The sequence below is a fragment of the Eublepharis macularius genome, chromosome 7 (genome assembly GCF_028583425.1).
Source record: "Eublepharis macularius isolate TG4126 chromosome 7, MPM_Emac_v1.0, whole genome shotgun sequence".
Taxonomy (NCBI): domain Eukaryota; kingdom Metazoa; phylum Chordata; class Lepidosauria; order Squamata; family Eublepharidae; genus Eublepharis; species Eublepharis macularius.
Genome location: NC_072796.1, coordinates 45,503,480 through 45,527,247, shown reverse-complemented (window position 1 = coordinate 45,527,247; position 23,768 = coordinate 45,503,480). Strand labels below are relative to the sequence as shown.

At 41.6% G+C, this 23,768-nt stretch overlaps 1 protein-coding gene across 2 annotated transcripts in view; it reads right to left on the bottom strand.

The window, feature by feature from the left end:
* RNF144B (ring finger protein 144B) overlaps nucleotides 1-23,768 on the bottom strand; it is a 117,836-nt gene that overhangs the window by 91,410 nt on the left and 2,658 nt on the right. Inside the window, exon 2 of one of the 2 annotated variants that reach the window (XM_054984806.1) lies at nucleotides 18,818-18,916. In XM_054984806.1, the coding sequence (XP_054840781.1) occupies nucleotides 18,818-18,875 (58 nt within the window). In that variant the 5' untranslated portion in view covers nucleotides 18,876-18,916. Of the gene's footprint in view, nucleotides 1-15,861; nucleotides 15,882-18,817; nucleotides 18,917-23,768 lie in introns of those variants that run through there. The other variant, XM_054984811.1, reaches the window with a different exon arrangement.

The window sequence follows — 23,768 nt, the reverse complement described above, 5'->3', positions numbered from 1 at the left end:
TTGGACAGCCACACAGCCTCAGTTTGCAGAAGGGATACTACTGCCTTCTTATCAGGTGGGAGGTCTCCAACATAGAACGCCATCTTCTCCCAGAGATAAAGCTGGTAACCAGCCATGATGGTCTGGTAGTTGGCGATCCTAAGGCCCAGCGAAGCAACCGAGTATTGCCGTCTGCCCAGCGCATCAAGCTTCCTGCTTTCCTTGTCAGCCGGTACAGAAGCGTGGCCTGAACGCCGGGGGTGGAATTCCTCCGTGACTAGTGAGGAGGGTGGAGGGTGTTTCACCAACGCTTGCCAGGTGCCCTGTTTGATTTTATAAAGCTGCTCGATCCTCTTGGAGGTCGCAGGCTGGTCACAGGGCACCTTCCAGACCCTCTCCACAATCTCCTCAATACCTTCCAACATGGGGAAGCCAATGGATGCCGGGTTGTCCCCGTAGATCCTCTTCAGGAGCTTGTCCTTGGTCTGGGGGGTCGCCGATGAGATGTCCATCTCCAGCGCCTGTGCCATTCTGGCCATCTGGTCCAAGTAGATCCTCAGATCCTCGTATGGTGAGCCGGTGCTCGGCGCCACGTCGTCATCCGGCGAAGGCTCGGACCAGGACTCGGAACGGTAGTCCCCCATGCTCTCTCCTTCTTCCCCTTCGGAACCGTGCTGTGATTCCTCACCCTGGATCGGTGGGGAGAGCCACGCTTGTCTCGACGTCGAAGGCCTCGGTTCCGAGCCGGAGAACCCGGCGGGTGCCCCTTCCCACTGGCAGTGGTACGTCGGGGGGAGATAGGAAGCCTGGTGGTGACGGGACGCGATGGAACGGCCGGAACTGACACTCCCTCCGGACTGACGCCGCTCATGGCTGGCAGCAGAGGGGGAACGACGGGCAGGCGATGGTCGACTCCGACTCGGTAGTGGGCTCGGTTCCGGCCCCGGAGAAAACTCGCCCGGCACCACCTCGAACGCCATCGGTTCCGGCACTGGTTCCGAGACCCCCTCCGGTTCCGGGGAACCCAGGTGGGGAGAAGGTGTGCGAGGGAGCACAATGACGTCCTCCTATGGAGCGGGACGCGGCGACCGGTGGCGATGCTTGGTCTTCTTCCTCTTGGCCGGTGGCTCCGATGAGGACCTTGGAACCGACGGGCTTTTCGACCTCGAAGAGCCTCTCGGCTTCGACACCTTCGCTCGAATCGGAATCGAGCCAGCTGTCGGCTCCGAGCGGGGACTCGGCACCACGATCCTCGGTTCCGAAGCCGGTCTCGGATCCGAGCGGGTAGAAGACGCGCTTCGGGGCGGCCTTGCCGATCCCTGCGCCAGTGAGGCCGCTCTCGACGCCGAGGCACTTGGGGGACGCGATTTCGACCCCGACTTCGCAGAAGCCACTGAGCCCGCTCTAGATTGCCGTCCGGCAGAGGGGCTAGGGCCGGCCTTGGGGGAAGGCAACGGGATACCCCCGGACATGACCTTCTGCCACAGGGATGAATTCAATCGGGCCTTGCGCTCCTGCCGGGCCTTGTTGGTAAAACCCTGGCAGATTTTACAAGCCGAAACATTGTGGGTCTCCCCCAAACAAAACAGGCACAGTTCATGGCCATCGGTCTTGGCCATTTTAGTGTGGCACTGGAGGTAATGCTTGAAGAGCGCCTTTGAGGCCATCTTCAGGGGCACGCTAAAGAGGGGTCAAACAGTCCGGGTCGTAATTACCGAGTCCAATCCAAAGTCCAAATCAGCAAACAGAAGAATAGCCGAAGTCCAAAGTCCGAAGTGAAAAGCCAAAGATCAATCCAGAAGTCAAAAGACACACAAAGCACAGAGCAACGAAGCTCACGTTCTCTCCAAGCGGCGGCAAGAAGAGAACTGAGGGAAGGGGCCGTTGGTCGCTGGAGGAGCATGTGACCGTTTGGGCGGGAAAACGGTCGCTGAGGCGCGCGACGAACGGCCCCTTCGGAGCCATAGAAGCTATAGAAAATTCTCTGGCGGCTGGCCTGCGCCTGCGCAGTCCCCATGTGTGGAGGCACAGAAGAACGAAGATGAACAATGATTCCCTTCATCCCTACTTCCATATCCAAAGAATTCTTATCTACCCTAGCCACTGTTGGAAACAGCATGCTGAAGTATCCTGTAAAATTGTTCTTATGATCAAGACTGAATTGTCTGTTGTTGTTTCTGTTGTTTTAATCAGTGTCGACAACTATTCCATTGAATGAACGCTGGGGAGTGCCATTCACAGACCTCCCAGCCTCACATATAATTTGTCCCCAAGAAGTTACCAGTAGAAGACTCTGGTGGTAAATGTACCTATCATTTATCCACTGATAATATGATCTAATGATCTAATTGATAAGATCTTTTTATTAACTGCATTTTAAAGTGCTGTCAGTTCAAAGCATTGAGGTTGTAATGTTTGTTATTCGTGATTTTCATCTTTTCTCCAAGAAGAACAGGGCAACACTGATGAGTTATCTTAATTTATTCTCATAACAGTCCTGTGAATAGGTTATCCTGAAAGAAGGTGAATTGCCTAAAAGTTTCCCTGGTCCACGTTCAACATACCATCTACTCCATTGCACTGACTATGGGTATAAGATGAGCTTATACATAAAAACAGCAAACAAATTACATGCATTCTTGTTCCCAGGCAAGAGATCACTAGAAAGTTATTTCTGAACTCTTTTCTACTTAGAGAGCAATGGGTGAGAACAAACAGGAAAAACTAAACAAGAGATTTATTCTCAGCCTCTGAAGAGAAAGTACAGCCCGATTTGGAGGTCAGTGAGATATTCTTCACCTCCTCATATGCTATTTCTCAGAGATACACCAAATTGTTTTTTCCCCCAGTAGGTTTATAGAAGTTAACTGTGGTTAACTTCTTTTTTTATTATTACAACAAATGACAAACAAAAGTTCACATAAAGAAACAAAAACATAAACATAAACAAACGAATGAATGAAAATGTAGAGGGAGACATACCACTTGGACATTTTACAAAATTTCTTTAAGCTCATTACTTAATCAATAACTCTTCCGTAATGCCCATATCTTAACATATAACTTCAACTTTACTGCAAAGATATTTGCATTTTTTATCCCCCATGCTTCAGCCTATCATTTGTTGCCAATCTTATAACTCTAATTTTCAAATCCACAGATCATTAGCTCTGACTTCTCTTTTACATACAGAAAGTCCACGAAAGGTTTCCAGATCTTCACAAAACTGGCTGTTGTTTTCAGAGCCGGATCTAGGGTTGCCAGTGGCCAGGGCAACCCAAGTCTGGCCTTGCGTGCACTGTGCACGCACGTGCTCCTGGCACTGTATTATGACATCACTTCTGTGAGGTTATCACACATTGCGGAGCACCCTGCCCTGCACGGCAAGCCAGCTGCCCCAGCGCACCATGGAGCTGGCAACGGCAGCGAGGGTGGCTGGGAGGCCACTCGTGCCATTCACCTGCCCCACTGAGGGGGCAGGCAACTTGCCGTGGGCCCCCTGTCCTGCAGGGCAGGTGAATGGTGCAGGAGGCCTCCCAGCCGCCCGCACCACCTGTGCTGCTGCCGCCAGCTCCATGGTGCTGCACCGAAACAAAAAGGAGCATGCCCAGAGACAATGCCAGAGAAATAAACTCCGTAAGTTATAAAGACAAAAACTTATAATTATACAGTATATCCGTGAAAAATAACACTACATAACACTGAAATTACACAAAGGGAGAGAAACGACAATAACTCAATCCAATTGTGGAAAATTAAAGTTCCTCAAAATGATCCTTCTTCAGGCCACAATATATCACATAATCAAACGAACTGACATTCCCAGTATCAAGAGTCCATATGCTCCAAGGAGCATATGAAGAAGGATCATTTTGGTTTGAAATGAGAGAAGAGGAATTTGGCCAGCTTACGCTCGTAGCCCCTCCGTCTTTCAGCGCTGTTTTCTCCCTTCTTAACAGTGCTACCATCTCACCTCGTCATATCGATCCGAGGACTTCACAGCTTAATTGCCTGCAGCTGTTTACTTTCGCCACTATTCAGCACTTCATTAGAACTTTAAGGAACTTTAATTTTCCACAATTGGATTGAGTTATTGTCGTTTCTCTCCCTTTGTGTAATTTCAGTGTTATGTAGTGTTATTTTTCACGGATATACTGTATAATTATAAGTTTTTGTCTTTATAACTTACGGAGTTTATTTCTCTGGCATTGTCTCTGGGCATGCTCCTTTTTGTTTTGGTGCAGCTCCATGGTGCGCCAGGGCAGCCGGCTTGCCGCGCGGGTGGCACACTGATGGGGCAGCAGGCTTGCTGCACGCCCCCTGCTCTCGCAGCAGGTGAATGGGCAGGCAGGCTCCCACTGCCCTCTGCTCAGCTGCCCACGCAGTCCTGGGTGCTGTCAGCTGCGCCCGGTGCCCCCTCTTTGACGGCACTGGGGGCAGACTACCCCCCCGGCTCCCCCATCAATCCAGCCCTGGTTGTTTTATCTCTCAGCAATACCATTAATTTTGCCATTTCCGCAATCTCCAACACCTTCACTAACCAATCAACTACGGTTGGAAGTTTATTCGATTTCCAATATTGTGCATAAATTATTCTTGCAGCTGTTGTCATATATCTAATCAAAATTCCAAATTCATTTTCTATTGAAATATCTACTAAACTCAATAGGCACATCTCTGGCTTTAATTGTAAGTTACTCTTTAATATTTTTTGCATTGTTAGATATATTTGCTTCCAATACTTTTTAGCAACAGGGCAGGTCCACCACATATGGTAGAAGGAATCTTCATTTTTTGACACTTCCAACATTTATTTGACACCCCATTAAACATCTTAGCTAATTTTTGTGGGGTCATGTACCACCTATACATCATTTTGTAGAAATTCTCTTTCAAATTATAGCATAATGTAAATTTTAGACCATAATTCCACATTTTCTCGCATTGGTCCATATGGATATTATATCCAAATTTTTTATCCCATTTAATCATACAGTCCTTCACTTGTTCTTCTTCCAGTTCAATTTTTAACATAAATTTATACATTCTAGAGATTAAGTGATCTTCCTTTATACATAACTCTTTTTCAAATGTACTAATTGTTTCCTCCATACCACACATTTTAAGGTCATTTTTAAACCTTTCTGATAGTTGCATATATGCAAACCACTGACAATCAAAGCCTTTCAATTCCTCTCTAGAATACATTTTTATCCCCTCTTGTGAAAAATTACATAGATCGTAGTATGTTAACCACTTATATTTATGTACTATTTCTCTTCTAAATAATGCCTCATGTGGTGAAAGCCACAATGGTGTTTTTGTTGTTATTCTTGCCTTGAATTTATTCCAAATTCGTATCAAGGATTGACGTATAATATGGTTCTTAAAATCTACATTTACTTTAATCTTATCGTACCACAGCTATCCATGCCACCCATATCTTAGATCATGTCCCTCTAATTCTAGGAGTCTCCTGTTCTTTAACTTTATCCAATCCTTTAACCAAACTAAACAGGCAGCTGCATAATATAGTTTTAGATCAGGCAGCCCCAATCCACCTCTTTCCTTTGCATCTTGCAAAACCTTTTGTTTAATACATGGTTTTTTCCTTTGCCATATAAACTTCATTATAAGAGATACACCAAATTGTTGAAGATTGTCACAATGTTTAGAAGTCAAAGGATTCCACCTTCTTCAATCCAGAGCTGGCTAGCAAATATTCTATAAGCAGATGTGGTCTCCAAAGCCTTTCCATCTCATTCCATGAAGTTCTATGGATTTTTAAAATTTTACTTCATTTACATCCCATGTTTCTCTCAAATGGGGACCCAAAGCAACTTACATCATTTTCCTCTCCTCTTATTTTTTCCTCACAACAACCCTGTGAGGTAGGTTAGACTAAGAGTATGTGACTGACCCAAGGTCACCCAGAAATTTCCATGGCAGAGCGGGGAATCCAACCTCGGTCTCCAGATCCTAGTCTGTCACTCTAGTAATCAAAAGTTTGATCATAACATTACACTTAAGGAGAAAAAAAAACAATTGTTTTCCAAAAGTTATTGGGCAGACATACATTTTAAAACTATTTTTAGCTATTTTTTTAGCTATTCGAAGAATGCTATGTGGCAAAATAACCTCCTGCCCTCAGACAACTTTCTGACAGATAGATACCCTCACTACAACTCACAATAAAGATGTTGCCCATCTCTGCTTTAGATTATGTGACAGAACAAGGACAAAAGAGATTAGTGCTAATCATTGTTGGTTCTTGTGACCTAATTGGTGAAATAATATGGTAATTGTGCAGTTTCTATAACCTTTAAGCTCTTTCTGGCAAATATAAAAGAAAGTGGAAATCATTTTTGACAGATGCATCCACTGTAACCTGTCAGAAATCCATTTTAAAATGTTGCTTTGTCCTGCACATGAAATGATGCCTCCTAGGTACCACCTCTTTGGGCTTTCAACTTGTAGCGCATATCACTCACCTTCTAAAAAGAAAATCAGTTCCTACGAAAAAGAATGTTAATGTTATTGTAATACAGACCTAGCACACTTCAGTTAAAATATACTGCATTATACCATGGAAAAGAGGAAAGGGAAACAAAAACATTTCTGAATATTTGAATTGAGCTGTTAGCTCTATTCACTGACATTTCCCTCTCTCCCTTTCCTCTTTTCTTTCCATGTCTTTCCCTCCCTCCTTTCCCTTCTTTCTTTCCATATCTTCCCCTCTCTTTTCCTTTTTTCCTTCCTTCCTTTCTTTCCATGGCTTTCATATTTTCAATAAAAATGTTGGGGTTGCCGGGTCTGACTCAGAAAATACCTGGGGACTTTGGGGGTGAAGCCTAGCAAGGATGTGATATCCCAAGCTCCACCCCTTCTGATGATGTCACTTCCAGCATACTGCACCAAAACTCCCCCCCCTTCCTGTGATATCACTTTCAGGACACTCCCCCAAACCCACCTCCTCATCTGAAGTCACTTCAATGCATCATGTCTTGCGGCTCTCAAACATCTGACATTTATTCTGTGTGGCTCTTACATTAAGCAAGTTTGGCCACCCCTGGTATAGTCCAACTATGCCAGACAGCTGCTGCGCCATTGCAGAACTAGAGTAATACAGTCACTGTTTTATGCATGTATAGCAGTAAAGTTGAAAACACACTAATTTAAAAAAAAAAACATGAATTGACATCACAATCCTGACAGCCCCATTACCACTCACCAGTAACCAATCATAAAGATGCTTGCTGATGATGCCTCACATTATCCATGTATAAAGGGAATGTGACAAACATCACAAAACCCATTACACACTTTCAAAATGCACGAACAGGTTGGCAGAAGAAGCTCACAAACCATCCTATGACAGTCCACATATTCCAGAGAGTAGGAAAGCAGCAACTGATATAAAAGTTATAAAAAGGGATCTAAATCTAAATACACAACCTAAAAGCAACCAGGAGCGGTCTCCAAGCAACCCTTTTGTCGGAGAAAAACATAGGCTTGGACGGAAGCGCTATTCCAGTCACAGTAATAGGTTCAAGACAGACAAAGGGAAATATTACTTTATTCAGCAAGTAAATAAATTGTGGCATTCACTGCCAGTGGATGTACTGATAGCCACAGGCATGAATGGCTTGTAAAGGGGGTTGACAGGTTGATGGAGGATGGGTAACTAAAGGGAACCTCCATAGAAGCAGTAAACCTCTGAATACCATTGCTATGAGGCAACATCATGGAAAGGCTATGGCCTCTATGCCTCTGTGTCCTGTTTGTTGGCTCCTACGGGGCAATGGGACAACTAGCTGGCTGCTTGTTTTGTTGTTAGCCTTGCTGTCAGTTTATCAAAATGTTTGTAATGAGAACCTAGTAGTGGTTAGAGTGTGAAACTAGGAACTGGGAGACCCAGGTTCAATTCTCACTCTGCCACGGAAGCTCACCGGGTAACCTAGAGCCAGTCACTTCCTCTCAGCCTAACAGGATTGTTGTGAGGATAAAAATGGAAGAGAGGAGAATGATATAAGCCTCTCTGAGTCTGTATTCAGGAGAAAAGCAGGGTAGAAATGAAGTTTAAAAAATTAAAAACCAAGTTCTCCAACACTCCGGTTCACACCTATGTTATAAAGGCTGGTATTCATGAAGGCTGAGTGATGTAGTTCCTCACAAAAAAATATATCTTTCATTATCAACAGTGTAGAAATTATGTGCATAATAATATTACATGTGAAAGTTCTCAAGTCATTAACAAGACCTCATTTAACGCTCAGTGCTGCAGAAGGCATAATGATATACTGCAAACTCGAATGATTAGTGATATCAGACTCATGGTGAAATTCCAGCAAAATCACTGCCAACGATTCTGGTGAGAGCCAATTTTCACAGCACTTTTCCTGTGCATGTGAATAATACCAACCATCCTTGAGTATGAACAACTGTGCAAAAAAATTGTGTGTGAATCAACAGATCAAGGGTACAGCCAACAGTTGTGCTTACAGTAGCTTATTTTATTTATTTAGGCACTTTTTGCTATGCTTTCCTCCTCAACAGGGATCCCAAAAGACTCACAAAAGTCCAACAGGAAACGAACAGGAAAAAAAACTAGAATAAACTGAAATAAAAGTACAGTACAGATAAGAAGTTTTTGAAAAAACAATCCAATTTATTTTTTGTATGTGCACACAAAGATAATTTGTTACATTGTTCACCAATTGCTTCTTATCCTATTCTGAACTGATTAAAGGGAACAATGCTCTCTTTGGTTGTTGGGGGTTTTCCGGGCTGTCTTGCCGTGGTCTTGGCATTGTAGTTCCTGACGTTTCGCCAGCAGCTGTGGCTGGCATCTTCAGAGGTGTAGCACCAAAAGACAGAGATCTCTGTCTTTTGGTGCTACACCTCTGAAGATGCCAGCCACAGCTGCTGGCGAAACGTCAGGAACTACAATGCCAAGACCACGGCAAGACAGCCCGGAAAACCCCCAACAACCATCGTTCTCCGGCCGTGAAAGCCTTCGACAATACAATGCTCTCTTTTTTGGTTATCATGCATAAGAATTCTTAAGAGTTTTCCTTCATTCAGACTGATCACAGTTGTTGCCAACAGGCCTAGAGAAAAATGTTTCATCCCTTTAACAGTTGTTTAATATGTGAAATGGGCAGTTGAAGCTTTTCTTGGCAAAGAGGTAAATAACACCATCTCGTAAATAACATCCAATTAAGGGACATGTCCTTTTTCTCCAGGCCTGTTCACTTATATATTAATTCAGAAATAAATCTCACTAAATTTACTGGGACTTAATTTCAGGCAAGTGTACTTATGATTGCAGCCACAATATTCTCTTCTTCAAACTAAGGTTGTATCGATGGTTGTTGTGGGTTTTCCGGGCTGTATTGCCGTGGTCTTGGCATTGTAGTTCCTGACGTTTCGCCAGCAGCTGTGGCTGGCATCTTCAGAGGTGTAGCACCAAAAGACAGAGATCTCTCAGTGTGAGAGATCTCTGTCTTTTGGTGCTACACCTCTGAAGATGCCAGCCACAGCTGCTGGCGAAACGTCAGGAACTACAATGCCAAGACCACGGCAATACAGCCCGGAAAACCCACAACAACCATCGTTCTCCGGCCGTGAAAGCCTTCGACAATATAAGGTTGTATCATCTGTATACTTTCTTGGGAGTCGTCCTATTGAATTCAATGATACGTATTTTTGAATACACATGAATAGGACATCAGTGGATGAATGCAATCCTTAGGGAGTGATTCAAAGTATGTCTACTCAGAAGTAAGTCTGTTTTATTCTGTCGGGCTTACTTCTAGGAAAGTATTCTTAGGATTGCAGCCTACTTACTAAAGATGCTTAAGATCACCTTGTAAATAAACACAATTTCTTCAAGCCTTTCTCAAATAGTTGCCTTCTAACAGCCTGATCCTACATATGGTTATGTGAAAGCTAGTCCCACTGTATTTAGTGGAGTTGATTTCCAGGTAAGAGTACAAAGGATTGCAGTTTATATTAGCTGTGTAGTGTTCATCTGCACTTTTTTTTTATTCTTCTTGAACTGGGATAATGAAAAACTGTTGCAAGCACTCCAATCAAGTTCTTATAGTTGGGGTCAATTTGTCTTCTGTTCTGAGTTCCTGCTGTAGACAGCAGCCTAATTTGTCTAATGGGTGGGCTGCTATAATTGTTAGTGCAAGTCCAGGATGCTAGGACCCTGTAATTACATTCTGCTGATCGTTCCATGTTAAATTAATGAACCTGCTGTGCACAAATTATTTATCATGCATTAGTTAATGAGCTGTCTTCCAACACAGAGGGGAAAGAAAGAGGCCTTACTGCCACTCATTCCTTCTGTAAGACCCCACAAGTGGGTAAACAGAAATGAGCAGATCCTATTCCAGCTATATCCCTTACTTTCATAAGCAATTAGCTCTCCCATCACTCATGTCCTAACTTGTATACTGGGTGTGCAGAAGCACCACACATTCAGTAATTGTGTAATCTCCTATATGGAGACATGGAGAAGATAATTAAAATAAGGTATAGATCCCACAAGGCATTAATTTTAACAAAGGCTTTGACTTTGACTTTGACTAAATGTATAACCAAGCTGCCATAGATGTGTTTGATTCCATTATCATTAAAAAATAATCACTGGTATACAGATAAATTCACTTAATGAACCATGTGCCTGCACCATTACTACCTAAACACAGCCTCTGTTTTAGCAACATCCATTGCACTAAATTGCATACTATTGGTTAGGTCTGTCCTTCAGCTACTGTAGAATAGCATCTGGGGAAAGTAGGTTTATTGGATTTATTCCAGCATAATACTACCATTATGTCAATGGTTGGGGAAGGCAATGCCAAACCACCCTATAAAAAGTCTTCCAAGAAAACGTAATGATGTGACGTCCCCCAGTGGGTCAGTAATGACTCAGTGCTTGCACAGGGGACTACCTTTACCTATGTCAATGGTACATTATGCCAGAATAACCCCTATGTCACTAGTATATGATCAATGTAAGACTCAAAAAACTCATACAACATGAGGAAGGAACAGGGCACAGTCAGAATTTTGTGTTCACAGAGATCAGCCCTACATGGGCAAAAGAGATGGCAACACTGTTCTTTTGTGATGTCAGATGTTGTTTCACAACAGACACTGTTCAGGAAAAGCTGCAAGGGCTTGAATTGCAACTCTGTCCTTAAGGTGCTTAGCAGTCTGCCATCCTTGGTAACCTCATCTATCTCAGGACAGAAAACAGGTGGAGCTCTGAGATCCTCCACCCCACTGATTCCTAGAGCAATGTGACATAACTTCTGTGTTTTCCCTGGAAGCGACATAATGCCATTGCACCATCAGCGATGTCAAGAACAGGCAAGGTTAACAATGGAGGTTACTGAAGATGGGCAAAATGCATGCTGTGTTGCAGAAGCTCCAACACAGTTTACCTCAGGGGTGGCTAGCAATAATGTGAAACACTGGCAGGGCAGTAAACAAACATTTATGTGGCCTCTTTCTAAGCTGTGCTTGATGGTGTGATGGGAAGTGCAGTTCAGGAGGTAGTATTAAATTAATCCCCAAATCTATACATGCTGCCATTGTGAGGATAGTGGCACAGGACTAACTGGGGGCGATTCCCATCAAATATATATTATTGCTTGCTCCTGCCACCCAACTCACCACACAGAAAAGCAACATTTTTTAAAAAAAGAGGACAAATTCCTATTTATCACCTAGTGCTGTTCCTCTGATTCAAACTTCTTATCTGTGGCTACATGGTAAATTGTGGTTACGGTCGGATTGCTCAGGTGATATCTAGCTTGGTCCTTAAAGTGATTCAAATGAGCTGAAAACATGTTCCAGCCTGTTTGCATGCAGTACCACAGAAGATCATTTGCCTGAGAGGTCGGGTTGCCAGCTCTCTGTTGGGAAATTCCTGGGTATCTGGGGATGTAACCTAGGGAGGGATCTCAGCAGGACATAATGCCATAGAGTCCACCCTCTAATGTAGTCACTTTCTCCAAGAGAACTGATCTCTATCGTCTGGAGAGTGGCAACCCTACTGAGAGGACCCATATGTCCTTATGCATGAAAACATTACAGATCAGGGACAGGTCACTTGGAAAATACTGGTATTGTTTATTTATTTATTTAGGATTTCTATTCCGCCCTCTCCACGAAGGGCTCAGGGCAGATTACAACATATTAAAACACATCAATTTATACAGTTAAAACCCATGAATAGATTGATAAAAACATAGTATATTGCAGGGCTTTTTTCCACTGCGTTCCAGAACCATTTGAAAATGGTCACATGGCTGGTGGCCCCGCCCCCTGATCTCCAGACAGAGGGGAGTTTAGATTGCCCTCCGCACCGCCAGCGGTGTGGAGGGCAATCTAAACGCCCCTCTGTCTGGAGATCAGGGGGCGGGGCCACCAGCCATGTGACCATTTTCTCCTAGGGCAACCCACTGAGTTTGATCACCTCTTTTCCCAGAAAAAAGCCCTGGTATATTGTAACATATTTCATATATAAAAATATATATTCAGATATATATTTAGATGGCGGCAATTGATAGCAGCAGATACAACTCGACATGACATGTAAGAGAAAGATAATACCACACACAAGAAGTAACGCAAGCAGTTCTAAATCCTAACAATGTTCTATGCAGACTCCCCATTAGGAGTTAAGAAACTGTTCATGTGATCCTAAGCAGAGTTACACTCTTTAAACTCCACTGAAGACAATAAAAAAGAGAACAATAAAAGGAAATGTTATTAATGTATAAGAGAGAAAAAACTGCACAAGCATATTGAAATGGACAATTGTCTCAGCTTTAAGACAACTTGAAAACATGAAGAAAACTGCAAACAGAGCTAGATTAAACTAATTAGATTAGAATATCTGCTAGCTGTGTTTTCTCACAAAATATATGTGTTTAAAGAACAATAACCTTGCTTGTTTTTGTGGGAGGCTTGTTGTTACAGGAAGAAAATGTACATTATATCGCAATACTGTTGTTCCTCTAAGGCATGGTAGGTAGAGGTAAATTTAGCTATACTACTTCAGTCCTCTTCTGTAGCCAAAACATATGAAACTGTGGTAGTTTGTTACACAGGGTTGCCAACCTCCAGATGTTGCCTGGAGAGCTCTCAGAATTACAACTGATCTCCAAACTATAGAGATTCTAAAAGAACTGTATGCATGAAGAGCCTCATGCCGTTGAGTACCAGGTCCCCCACCTCCTTCTGGGTACAGGGACTAAGAAACCTTACTGCTGAGGCCCATCATTCCCTAAAACCCACCCTCCCCAAACTCCACCCCTAAACTCACCTGGAACCCTACTTCAGGACCAGATAACTTTACAGCTTCCAAATGGGACAGAACACTTACTAATTATGGGTGCCAATTCTAGGTTGGGAAATTACTGGACATTTTGGGTTGCAGCCTAAAGAGAGTGGGTTTTGGGAATGTGACAGACCTCAGCAGGGTATAATGACATAGAGTCCCCCATCCAAAGCAGCCATTTTCTCCAGGGAAACTGCTCTGTTATCTGGAGATCAATTACTGGGAGATTTCCAGGCCTGACCTGGAGGTTGGCAATCCGATTACTAATGGAGAACACAAACAATACACTCTTAAGAAGAGTTTTCTGGGAGTAAGCTCCATTAAATAGACCTAAGTTAGATTCTGTATAGACCTGCTTAGGATGGCAGGGTGAATCTAGGGTTGCCAGCCCCCAGGTAGTGGCTGGAGATCTCCTGGAATTACATCTGGCCTCCAGGCCACAGAGATCAGTTCACCTGGAGAAAATGGCTATTTTGGGGGCGGACTCTATGGAATTATGCCATGCGAAGGTCTTTTCCCTCCCCGAACCCCACTTTCTCCAGGTTTCACCCCCACACACACACCCAGATCTCTAAGGATTTCCCAGCTTGGAGCTGGCAACCCTAGGAGAATCACATTGAGACACTACAGCCACAACACAACACCCAAGTGAAACTGTAAGGGAGGAAGAGAACCTAATTCTTGAAGGCTCACTTAAAGCTATACACATACACACCACAAACAAGCAGTAAGTACCGTGTTGGAGTTATTTAATTACTTTGTGCACAGATCATTCCAATCCTATGCATGCTTAACGTGATGTAAGTCCCACAAAATTTAGTGGAGCTGCTTGCCCCAGTTCAGTGTGCAGAAGATGGAAGCCACAGAGATTTTTCTACCCATTACTGCCTTGCTGTTGTCATCATAACACAGTGGAAAGAGCCCCCTAGTGATCACATGGATATTTTCACTATGCAGTGTAAATGAGAAACTAGGGATCCATTCCAGACAGCACAAATTTAACAGCATCCTGGGAAAAGATTATTAAAATAGACAACTTATTTAATTATAACCAACAATATAATACACACTAGGATTTAACAGGAACTATGCATGAAAAAAGTCTGAGATACTTTTTGTGCTATAAAGAAAAATAAATTAGCAGATTATGTTAGTTTTGGGGAAAGGAAATACATCAAGGGCTGCAACCTAGAGCACAAAGAGGAGGCCATGGATATTTTGTCCCATGCACTATAGCAGTTAGGGTCCTATGGTATGGTTGGAGGGCATATGATCCAACAATATTGTTGAAGTTAAGTAGACATGGAACTGGTTTATGCATGGCTGGGAGTACTCTGTATAAACTTTCCCACATTCCATTATAGAAGAAAGGCAGGATATAAATGCAGTAAAACTGTTGCTAACCATTCCAATTTTCCTGATAGCATTATGGACAGCTAATGAGTATAGCAACAGTGTTATGTAACCATGATCAATTTTTTTTGCACATTAAGTCCTAGTACAGATTCAGGTTGCCAGTTCTGGGTTGGGGCATTCCTGAAGATTTAGGGGCAGAGCCTGGGAAGGGCAGAGTTCAGGGATGTAAGTAATGCTGTAGAGTTCTCCTCCTGAAAAATCTATTTTTCTCCTGGGGAACTAATCGCTGTAGTCTGGAGATCTGCTGTAATGCTGGTAGAACTCCAGAACCCACCTAGAACTCTGGTGCAGGTTTGTGAACAAAGGGTAGCATTATCATCCTAAATTATGGGATTCTATTCTTCCTTAAACCTTGGACTCAAAGATGACCATCCCTGAATTCTAATGGAAGACTCACAGAAAGAGAGCTACAGAGATAATGATAATAGAAAGGGAACTAAGCCATAAATAGGACAAATTCAGCCATGTTCTCCATTGTATATCACTTCCTGCACTCCTAACGTTGTTTACAAAACTAAAATCTCTGTTAAAATACCACCGTATTTTTAAAACACCACCAGTACTATTCCCTTTCCACTAGTGGCTTGCATTGAGCATACAGGGACCAGTGAAGAAAACAGTATGTTGTAGAATAATAAATATATTAAGTGATAATGTATCAAACCAATAGCTTTGGATTTGTAACAAAATGTTGCTTTTGATAGTGAGTGATGCCACACACATTGGATAATGCACTTCCAATCCTCTTTATAGATCATTTGGAACGGATTTTTTTGTGTGTGGAACAAAAAATCCACCTCAAATGATTGATAAAGTGCATTATCCAACGTGTGCGGAATCAGCCAGTATTCTGGATAGAGATTAATTTTCTTTCCTTAATGTTTACTTTTCTGCCTGTTGAAATGAAAACTGTAGTAAATGGTCTGAGATAGTTCATCTTACAGTAGTTTCTTTGTGTAGGTAGTTCTGTTCCCTTGGCGAACATGGCAGGCTATTTCTTTAAAACTGTACTCATTGGTAAAACATACATCTACATCTCCCTTGGCCTTCTAAAGCCACATGGTGACTGTCTATGGATAGTGTATTCCTAGAAAAGCACTCACCTTGTTTACGAATGGGATAATGTAAAGATATTCGTCCATTTCTATACTGACTCTGAAACAAATATTAATGTTTAATTTATTAGAACTAGAATAATATAGGATATGTTAATGAGAAACATTAAGAATACCTTTCAGTTTCCAGTTAACATAATAAGGGAAGTGGAAGAATGTCTATTTAAAAGTTAAATGTATGTCTCGACCAATTTTGTTCTTGCTTTCAGATTAGAAATGTGGGGACTTCGTACATGATTCCTAAGCGAATACATAGATCACTCACGTCTTGGTTTTTTATATGTCTAGTTAATATCTGAAGGGGGAAGTTACAGATCTCCCCATAGGATGATGGATAAGCTCCAGATACAGGAACTGCTTATTTTCCCACAGGAGATAAAAACAATGCATTCACAAGTCCCTTGACACATTTCTCAAGCCCATTATTCAGCCAGGAGAAAGTGAGAGTGGAATGTGATGGGCATCAAAATGTTATGAGTAAGAAGAATATAAAGTCTGAAAGATACCAGACAAAGCAGAAATAGTTGGAAGGGGAAGAAGCTGGATTCATTGCTGGCTTTTCCTAATCAGGGGGAAGGCAGTTTGTCAAACAACAATTAAGAGGAGTATATAGACCAGACTGTTCCACTAACTGACAGGTGGATCAAGGAAATCTGGGTGTGTGAAAGAGAGCGCCAGGAGGGAAATATCTTTTCTTCTACAGGATTTCCTGACACCTGTTTTAGCTTTGACTTAAAACACATGTGGAAGGCAAATCATGGGATATACTGTTTCATAATCTATCAACCAATTAAAGTCATCTTTAATTATTTCAGCAGAGTGCATGTTCTGAGAGGAGAACTGGTGCCTGATATTCATAGGTTTATGAGTCCTTAAAAACATATTAAACAGCCTGATTAGACATGGTTTTATTTTTTCCTGATGTACAAGTTTTTAATTGATCAGTTTTAATTAATCAACAAAGTATTAAAACTGCTCTGAAAACATATTAGTGCTACAAAGCTAGAACCTATTTGTGGGTTCTAGCCTGAAAAGTAGCACATGTGTCAGGGCTTGCCACAGCTGCCGCTGGGCATGGCACTGGGCAGTCTGCCCCTGATGTCACAGGGGGGCCAGGGATTCTGCAGGACCCTGCTCTGTGGAAGGAGGGGCGGTATACCTCACCCTGACTCCCTCTCAATCCACTCGCTGGCCTGCTCAACCTGGCCTGCTTACCCCCTGCATCTTCCACCATCTCTTCCTCCCAAGACTCTCCTTCAAGCCTCCACTCTCCTTCTTGCCTTTTCCTTGGCTTCTCTCCACTCCAACTCTGCTCCATCGCTCCTACTCAAACCCACCACCCCAGAGCTCTTCCCAGCCACCCTTTATAGGGTTTCCTTTCTCCACCCCGCCCTCCTTCCAGGCTTGTTCCCTCTCCTGACTGGGCCCAGCTGTGCATTCCTCCAGGTGTTTTCCTCCAACCACTAATCCCTCCTGGGCTCTTTTGCCTTGCTGGCAGGGTGGGGTTGAGTGCGAGCCATCCCCAGCTGAGGGCTCCTTGGCCTTGCTCACAAGGAGCTGCCCAACCAGCCTCTGAGCTACTGAGCTTGCCTGGCCCTGCTCACGAGGAGCTGCCTTAGCCAGCCTCTGAGCTACTGAGCTTGCCTGGCCCTGCTCACGAGGAGCTGCCTTAGCCAGCTTCTGCGCTGCCTGCTCAGCAATGCTGGGCGGGGCTACCCATCCCCTCCCCCAGAATGCCTGTGGCAGCCCCCTCCTGAGCCAGGCTGCTGTCTTCTAGCCATGGTGTGGCTCTGGGCTGCAGCGGCGGCGTCCTCTCCCTGCCAGGTAAGGGCTCTGCTTGGGCTGCTGCTGCTGGACCCACCTTCCCCCCTGCTATGGCCCTTTCCCTCCAGCCTGCTTAGCCCCCTCTCTTCTCCCTGGAAGGTGGGGCTGGCTGGTCTCTCCTTGCCCCCTCCACCCCTCTGAGGTCCTGGCCTTTTGCCCCTTCCCCCTGGAGTAGGTAGGTTCTGGCCCTGGTTGCCGGCTTGGGGGGTGGAGTTGCTGCCACCCTTTTGTCCCCTGCTGTTCCCTCTTGTCAAGTCTGGGGGCTGGGGCTCAGACCCCGGACAACATGAACCTAAAAAGTAGCATAAAAATTAAGGCACAATTTATAGTACTTAATCAGTTGCAATTACCAGCTCTTGTTGAGTTTAAGGATTGTCTTATACTTTGTAGTAAGCCAGACTCATTGCTGAGGTTTTTTCCCCCATTTACTTACTTAGCTTCATTTAGGCCCTGCCTTTCTTCCCCCAAAGCCGCTTACAACATTCTCTTTTACAATATTTTATAATTGAGCAATTGCTATCATACAAAATAAAAAAGAATCAGTGACTTTAGTTGGCTACAAGTTGAAAAAAAGTATTTAAAGCCGACTTCTGGTTTGGGATTAATGGCGATCTGAAGGAGCCTAGAGATCTGGGCTGTCCGAGGCACTGTTTTTCTGGAAAGCGAGGTGCTGAACGCCTGCTACCAACCCAACTTCAGGGAGAATTTGGGCTTGAACGCTATGCATCCCCGAGAGAGTGTGATCTCGGTGAGGGGGGGTTCTGAATCAAGGATTCTCCCCACCACCTTGAGGTCCCCTCGGAGAAGGGCGAGCTACTATATCTGCAGTACCTCAGGAGTCATTTAGTTGGCTTAAGAACATCAGAAACCAAGCTTCAGTAACAGCTTTAACCAACTATAAGCAAAAGAAACAGCACAGACAACCCGCAGAATCATCGCAAGGTAAAGATCATGATTGAACTTTGTAAATTAAAACGGCAGTGAAAAGACCAAGATAAAAATTTCAAAAGGACAGAATTTAACAGAGTAAACGACAAGGAACAATTGTTGAGTAAAACTTTTGGGAGCTGGTGAAGTTTTAATGACTAAAAAAGTGAAAAGAAATATTGTTTATACATACTTGCGGTTAGAAGAGAGATAGCCAGCGTGAGAGAGGAGGTGTGGACTAGGGGAAACATCACGAGACGGGAAGTAAACCGGCAAGGAGACAACTTGGTGCCTAGAGAGGACAGCAGAGGGCAGGAAGTAAGAAGACCGACTGAAAGAAGGAAGACCCAGAAGCAAAACAAAGGAAACACTGGAGAGGCTACAAGGATTACAGGAACAGGAAGCACGCAATTTTAAGTGAGGTATGAAGCAAAGCCAGTAACCATAGAGAAGTGCCAGAGAAATCATAGAGAAAAAACACCCGACATTTTGGAATTAGGAGAAACTATTTTTAATTGCCAAAAAAGAGACATTTTAAAATATTGAAAGAAGAGAAGAATAAAAGAAGTCAAAATGGATTTAAGGAAAAGAGCAGATACGTGGGGAGGCACGAAGCTGAGTCCCACGATGGCAGGGAAAAAAGCAGATAAAGAATGGCAAGCCTCAGTAGATGCAGCGATTGAAGGATTAGAAAAAAAAGTTACGGAGAATCACAAAGAGCTGCTACAAAAAATGCAGGAAATGCTTGCAAAAGATTTAAAAGATATGAAAGATACTATTAAGGAGGAAGTAGCGGGACTGGCAAAAAACATTGACGGAATAAAAAAGGAATTGCAAGCAACTAACAACAAAGTTGAAGAGGTAGAGCAAAAGACTAAGGATATAGTGGTGAATATGAAGCAGGAAAACCAAGTGATGCAAGAAAGAATGGCAATGATGGAATGTAAGGTGACAGAGAGGCAACTTAGATTTCGGGGCGTGCAGGAATCGGATATACAAACTGTACAGGAACAAATGACAGAAATTCTGGCAGAATTCTTAGACAAAGAAACAGAGGAAATAATAGCAAATATGGATCTGGTATATAGAATTAATTAATTATTATTAAATTAATTAAATATTAATTAAATTATTAAATATTAAATATTAAATATTAAATATTATTGTGCAATTAGTAACAAAAAGAATGAAAGAGGAAATTATCAAAAGGCATTTTGAAAATCCCTTAACAGTGGAGGGAAATAGAATCAAGATAATGAAAGAGATGCCAAAAAGGATTCTCCAAGAAAGGAAAAAATATAAAGAGTTGACCCACAAACTAAGAGAAAGGGACATCAGATACAGATGGGAGATACCAGAAGGACTAAGTTTTTACTATAAAGCTTTAAGAGTCATTATCAAGACAAGAGAGCAGATGGAAAAGTTTTTTGAGGAAAATGCGGAGGATTTTCCCAGACCATTAAAAATGTAACATAATGGAATACAAATTACTATCGTGGAATGTAAATGGACTAAACTCACCCCAAAAGAGAAAAACAATATTTCATTGGCTAAAAAAACAAAATTGCAATATAATTTGTTTACAAGAGACACATATCAAGGATCAAGACATTAAATATTTAAAAAACAAACAACTAGGAAAAGAATATATAACATCATCCAAGCAAAAGAAAAAAGGAGTAGTGATTTATATTAAAGAGGCTATAGACTCCAAATTAATTTTTCAAGATCAGAATGGAAGGTATGTGGCTGCGGAAATTAATGTAAATGCTAAAAAAAAATTGATAATAGGTCTTTATGCACCCAATGGTGCAAAAGACCAGTTTTTCAGAGAAATAATGGACAAATTGGATCAAGACTCATATGACCAGATGATAATGGCTGGAGACTTTAATGGTGTTGTGGACTTACAAATAGACAGGAATATAAAGGGAGGTAACAAGAAATCTGGAAAGTTACCAAAAATATTTTTTGAATTAGTCCAGCAAGAACAACTTGAGGATGGGTGGAGAAAAGAAAATCCTAAAGGCAAAGATTTTACATACTACTCTGAGAGGCATTCATCATTTTCAAGAATAGACATGATTTGGACATCAAAAGAACTAGCTCTATGGACAAAAAAAGTGGAAATTTTGCCAAGGGTGAGTTCAGACCACAATCCAATACTATGGAAAGTGATAATGGGTCGGAGGAAAGTAAGATGGAGAATAAATGAAGATCTATTACAAGATCAAGAAAATTTGAAGTATTTGAGAGAGGAGACAAAGCAATTTTTTCGAATAAATAATAACAATGAAGTTTCAATCCAGATGGTATGGGATACATATAAAGCAATAATAAGAGGAAATTTAATTTCACTAAATAACAAGGACAAGAAAAGAAAGCAAGAGAAATGGCATGTAATACAGGAGAAATTGTATAAAAAAGAACAGGAACTAAAGAAAAAAACTGGGGGAAAATCAATAAGACAAGAGATCAAAATACTGCAGGAACAAAGAAGAGCCATAAGTAACAAGGAATTAGAATGAAAATTAAAGGTATTAAAACAGAAGTCATTTGAAGGAGCAAATAAACCAGGAAAGTACCTAGCCTGGCAACTGAAGAAGAAAAAGGAGAAGAAAATTATTAACAAGATAATAGAAAAAGGAAAAGTATTGAAAGACCAGCAAACAATTAAGCGTGCCTTTTACAAATATTATGCGAAATTATTTCAAAGGAAGGCAGTAAACTTGGAAGAAATAGACCGATATTTACAAAAAACAGATTTACCAAGGATACCAGAAAAAATGAAGCAGAGACTGAATGCTCCAGTAACAGAGGAAGAAATCATACAAGCAATAGAAGCAGCAAAGACTGGAAAAGCACCAGGACCGGATGGGATCACAGCTAAATTTTATAAAGTAATGAAGGAAGACCTTGTACCGATATTAAAAAATATAATGAATGATATACTTCAAGGAAAAGGGCTTCCAGATACATGGAATGAAGCGAGCATCGCTCTGATCCCAAAAGAATCACAAGATTTGTCAGATGTGAAAAATTATAGACCAATTTCTCTTATAAATAATGAGTATAAAATATTGGCAAGAATATTAGCAGACAGGCTTAAAATATGGCTAATGGACTTTATAGGAGAGGATCAGGCTGGATTCCTACCAAACAGACAACTAAAGGATAATTTGAGAGTGGTTATAAATGCTATTGAATATTTTGACAAGCGACCAGATAAAGAAGTTGGCCTTTTCTTTGCAGACGCAGAGAAGGCCTTTGACAACTTGAACTGGGACTTTATGTTCGCATCAATGGAAAAGATGGACTTAGGTAAAGAATTTATAGAAGCAGTAAAAATAATATATAAGAAACAAAGAGCGACCATCTGTGTCAATGACGACCTGACAGAGAAGTTCGAAATAAGGAAAGGTACAAGACAAGGATGTCCACTATCACCATTGTTATTTGTTATGGTCTTAGAAATATTATTAAGGCAGATTAGAGAAGATGACAACATAAAAGGAATAAAAATAAATGGATCTTCATATAAGTTGAGAGCTTTTGCAGATGATGTGATGTTTATAGCAGAAGATCCATTACAAACTTTGCCAAGACTACTGCATAAAATTAAGGAATTTGGAGATTTGGCGGGCTTTTTTATAAATAAAAAGAAGTCAAAAATAATAACCAAGAATATGACCAAGAAGAAGCAACAGGAACTGAGTGAATTAACAAATTGTGAAGTGGTACACAAGACTAAATATTTGGGAATAGAGCTCACAGCTAAAAATATTGATCATAATTATGAAAAGCTCTGGACACAAATTGAAAGAGATATGATAAAATGAAATCATTCACAGATGGCACATAACACCAAGAAAACTCTCACTAATAACTAAAACAAATCCTCCGCTCTGCTGGAAAGAGTGTGGAAATATAGGAACGTTTAAACATTGTTGGTGGGAATGCCCCCGAATAGAACCTTTTTGGAATGATATATTATGTTATATAAAAGAAATAACAGGCTACAAAATCCCCCTTGATCCAAAGATCATATTCTTGAATGTATGGGATACTTTCAAAATTCCACAAATAAGAAAAGATCTAATTAGCAACCTTTTGGTTGTAGCTAAGAACTTGCTAGCTTTACATTGGAAATCAAAGACGGTTCCCACAGCAGAAAAATGGTTAGAAAAAATATGGGACCACTATATACAAGAAAAAATACATGACGAATTATACCAGAGTGAACACTATTTGAAAGAAACTGATTTTATTGCAAAATGGTTACCATTCATTGAATTCATTTCCAATACAAATCACTCTCCACCTAAGCATTTACTTTTTGTTACTCAGATTTGAAGCAACGACTATCAAATAATTGGAAAAAAAATGCTAGTTGTCTTTGTTTTAACTATATTGGCATGACGTTTATTGTATATAGTTCACTAAGACTTTGTTGTTGTTCTATTTTACTTCTGTACATTGTTTTTGTTTGTTTGTTTGGTTTTAAAAAAAATGAAGAGAAAAAAAAAAAGATATGATAAAATGGAATAAATTAAACTTATCGTGGTTTGGTCGGATTGCCACAGTTAAAATGAATGTGTTGCCTAGAATTATGTTCCTAATGCAAACAATACCAATCATAAAAGACAAAAAGCAATTTGAAAAATGGCAGAAGAAAATATCGGAATTTGTGTGGGCAGGGAAGAAACCAAGAGTAAAGATTAAAGTACTTTGTGATGCTAAGGAAAGAGGTGGAATGCAATTACCTGATCTTCGACTTTACCATGAGGCAATATGTCTAGTCTGGCTAAAAGAATGGGTGTCTTTAGCCAATCATAAATTGTTAACCTTGGAAGGCTACAACAAACTTTTTGGATGGCATGCGTATATGTGGTACGATAAGTACAAAATGGATGCAATGTTTCAGCACCACTATCTGAGAAGAAATTTATTGTTGACTTGGCTAAAGTATAAAAAATTTATAGATCAGAAGAAACCACTGTGGAGTATACCAGCTGAGGTGATCAACCCAAACCTAGAATATAAAGGAGAAGAATGGCTCACCCTCAAGGACTTAACAGAAGTAGTAGATAAGGAGGTAAAACTCAAACCAAATGAGGAGTTGCCATTTAAATATGGTTGGTTAC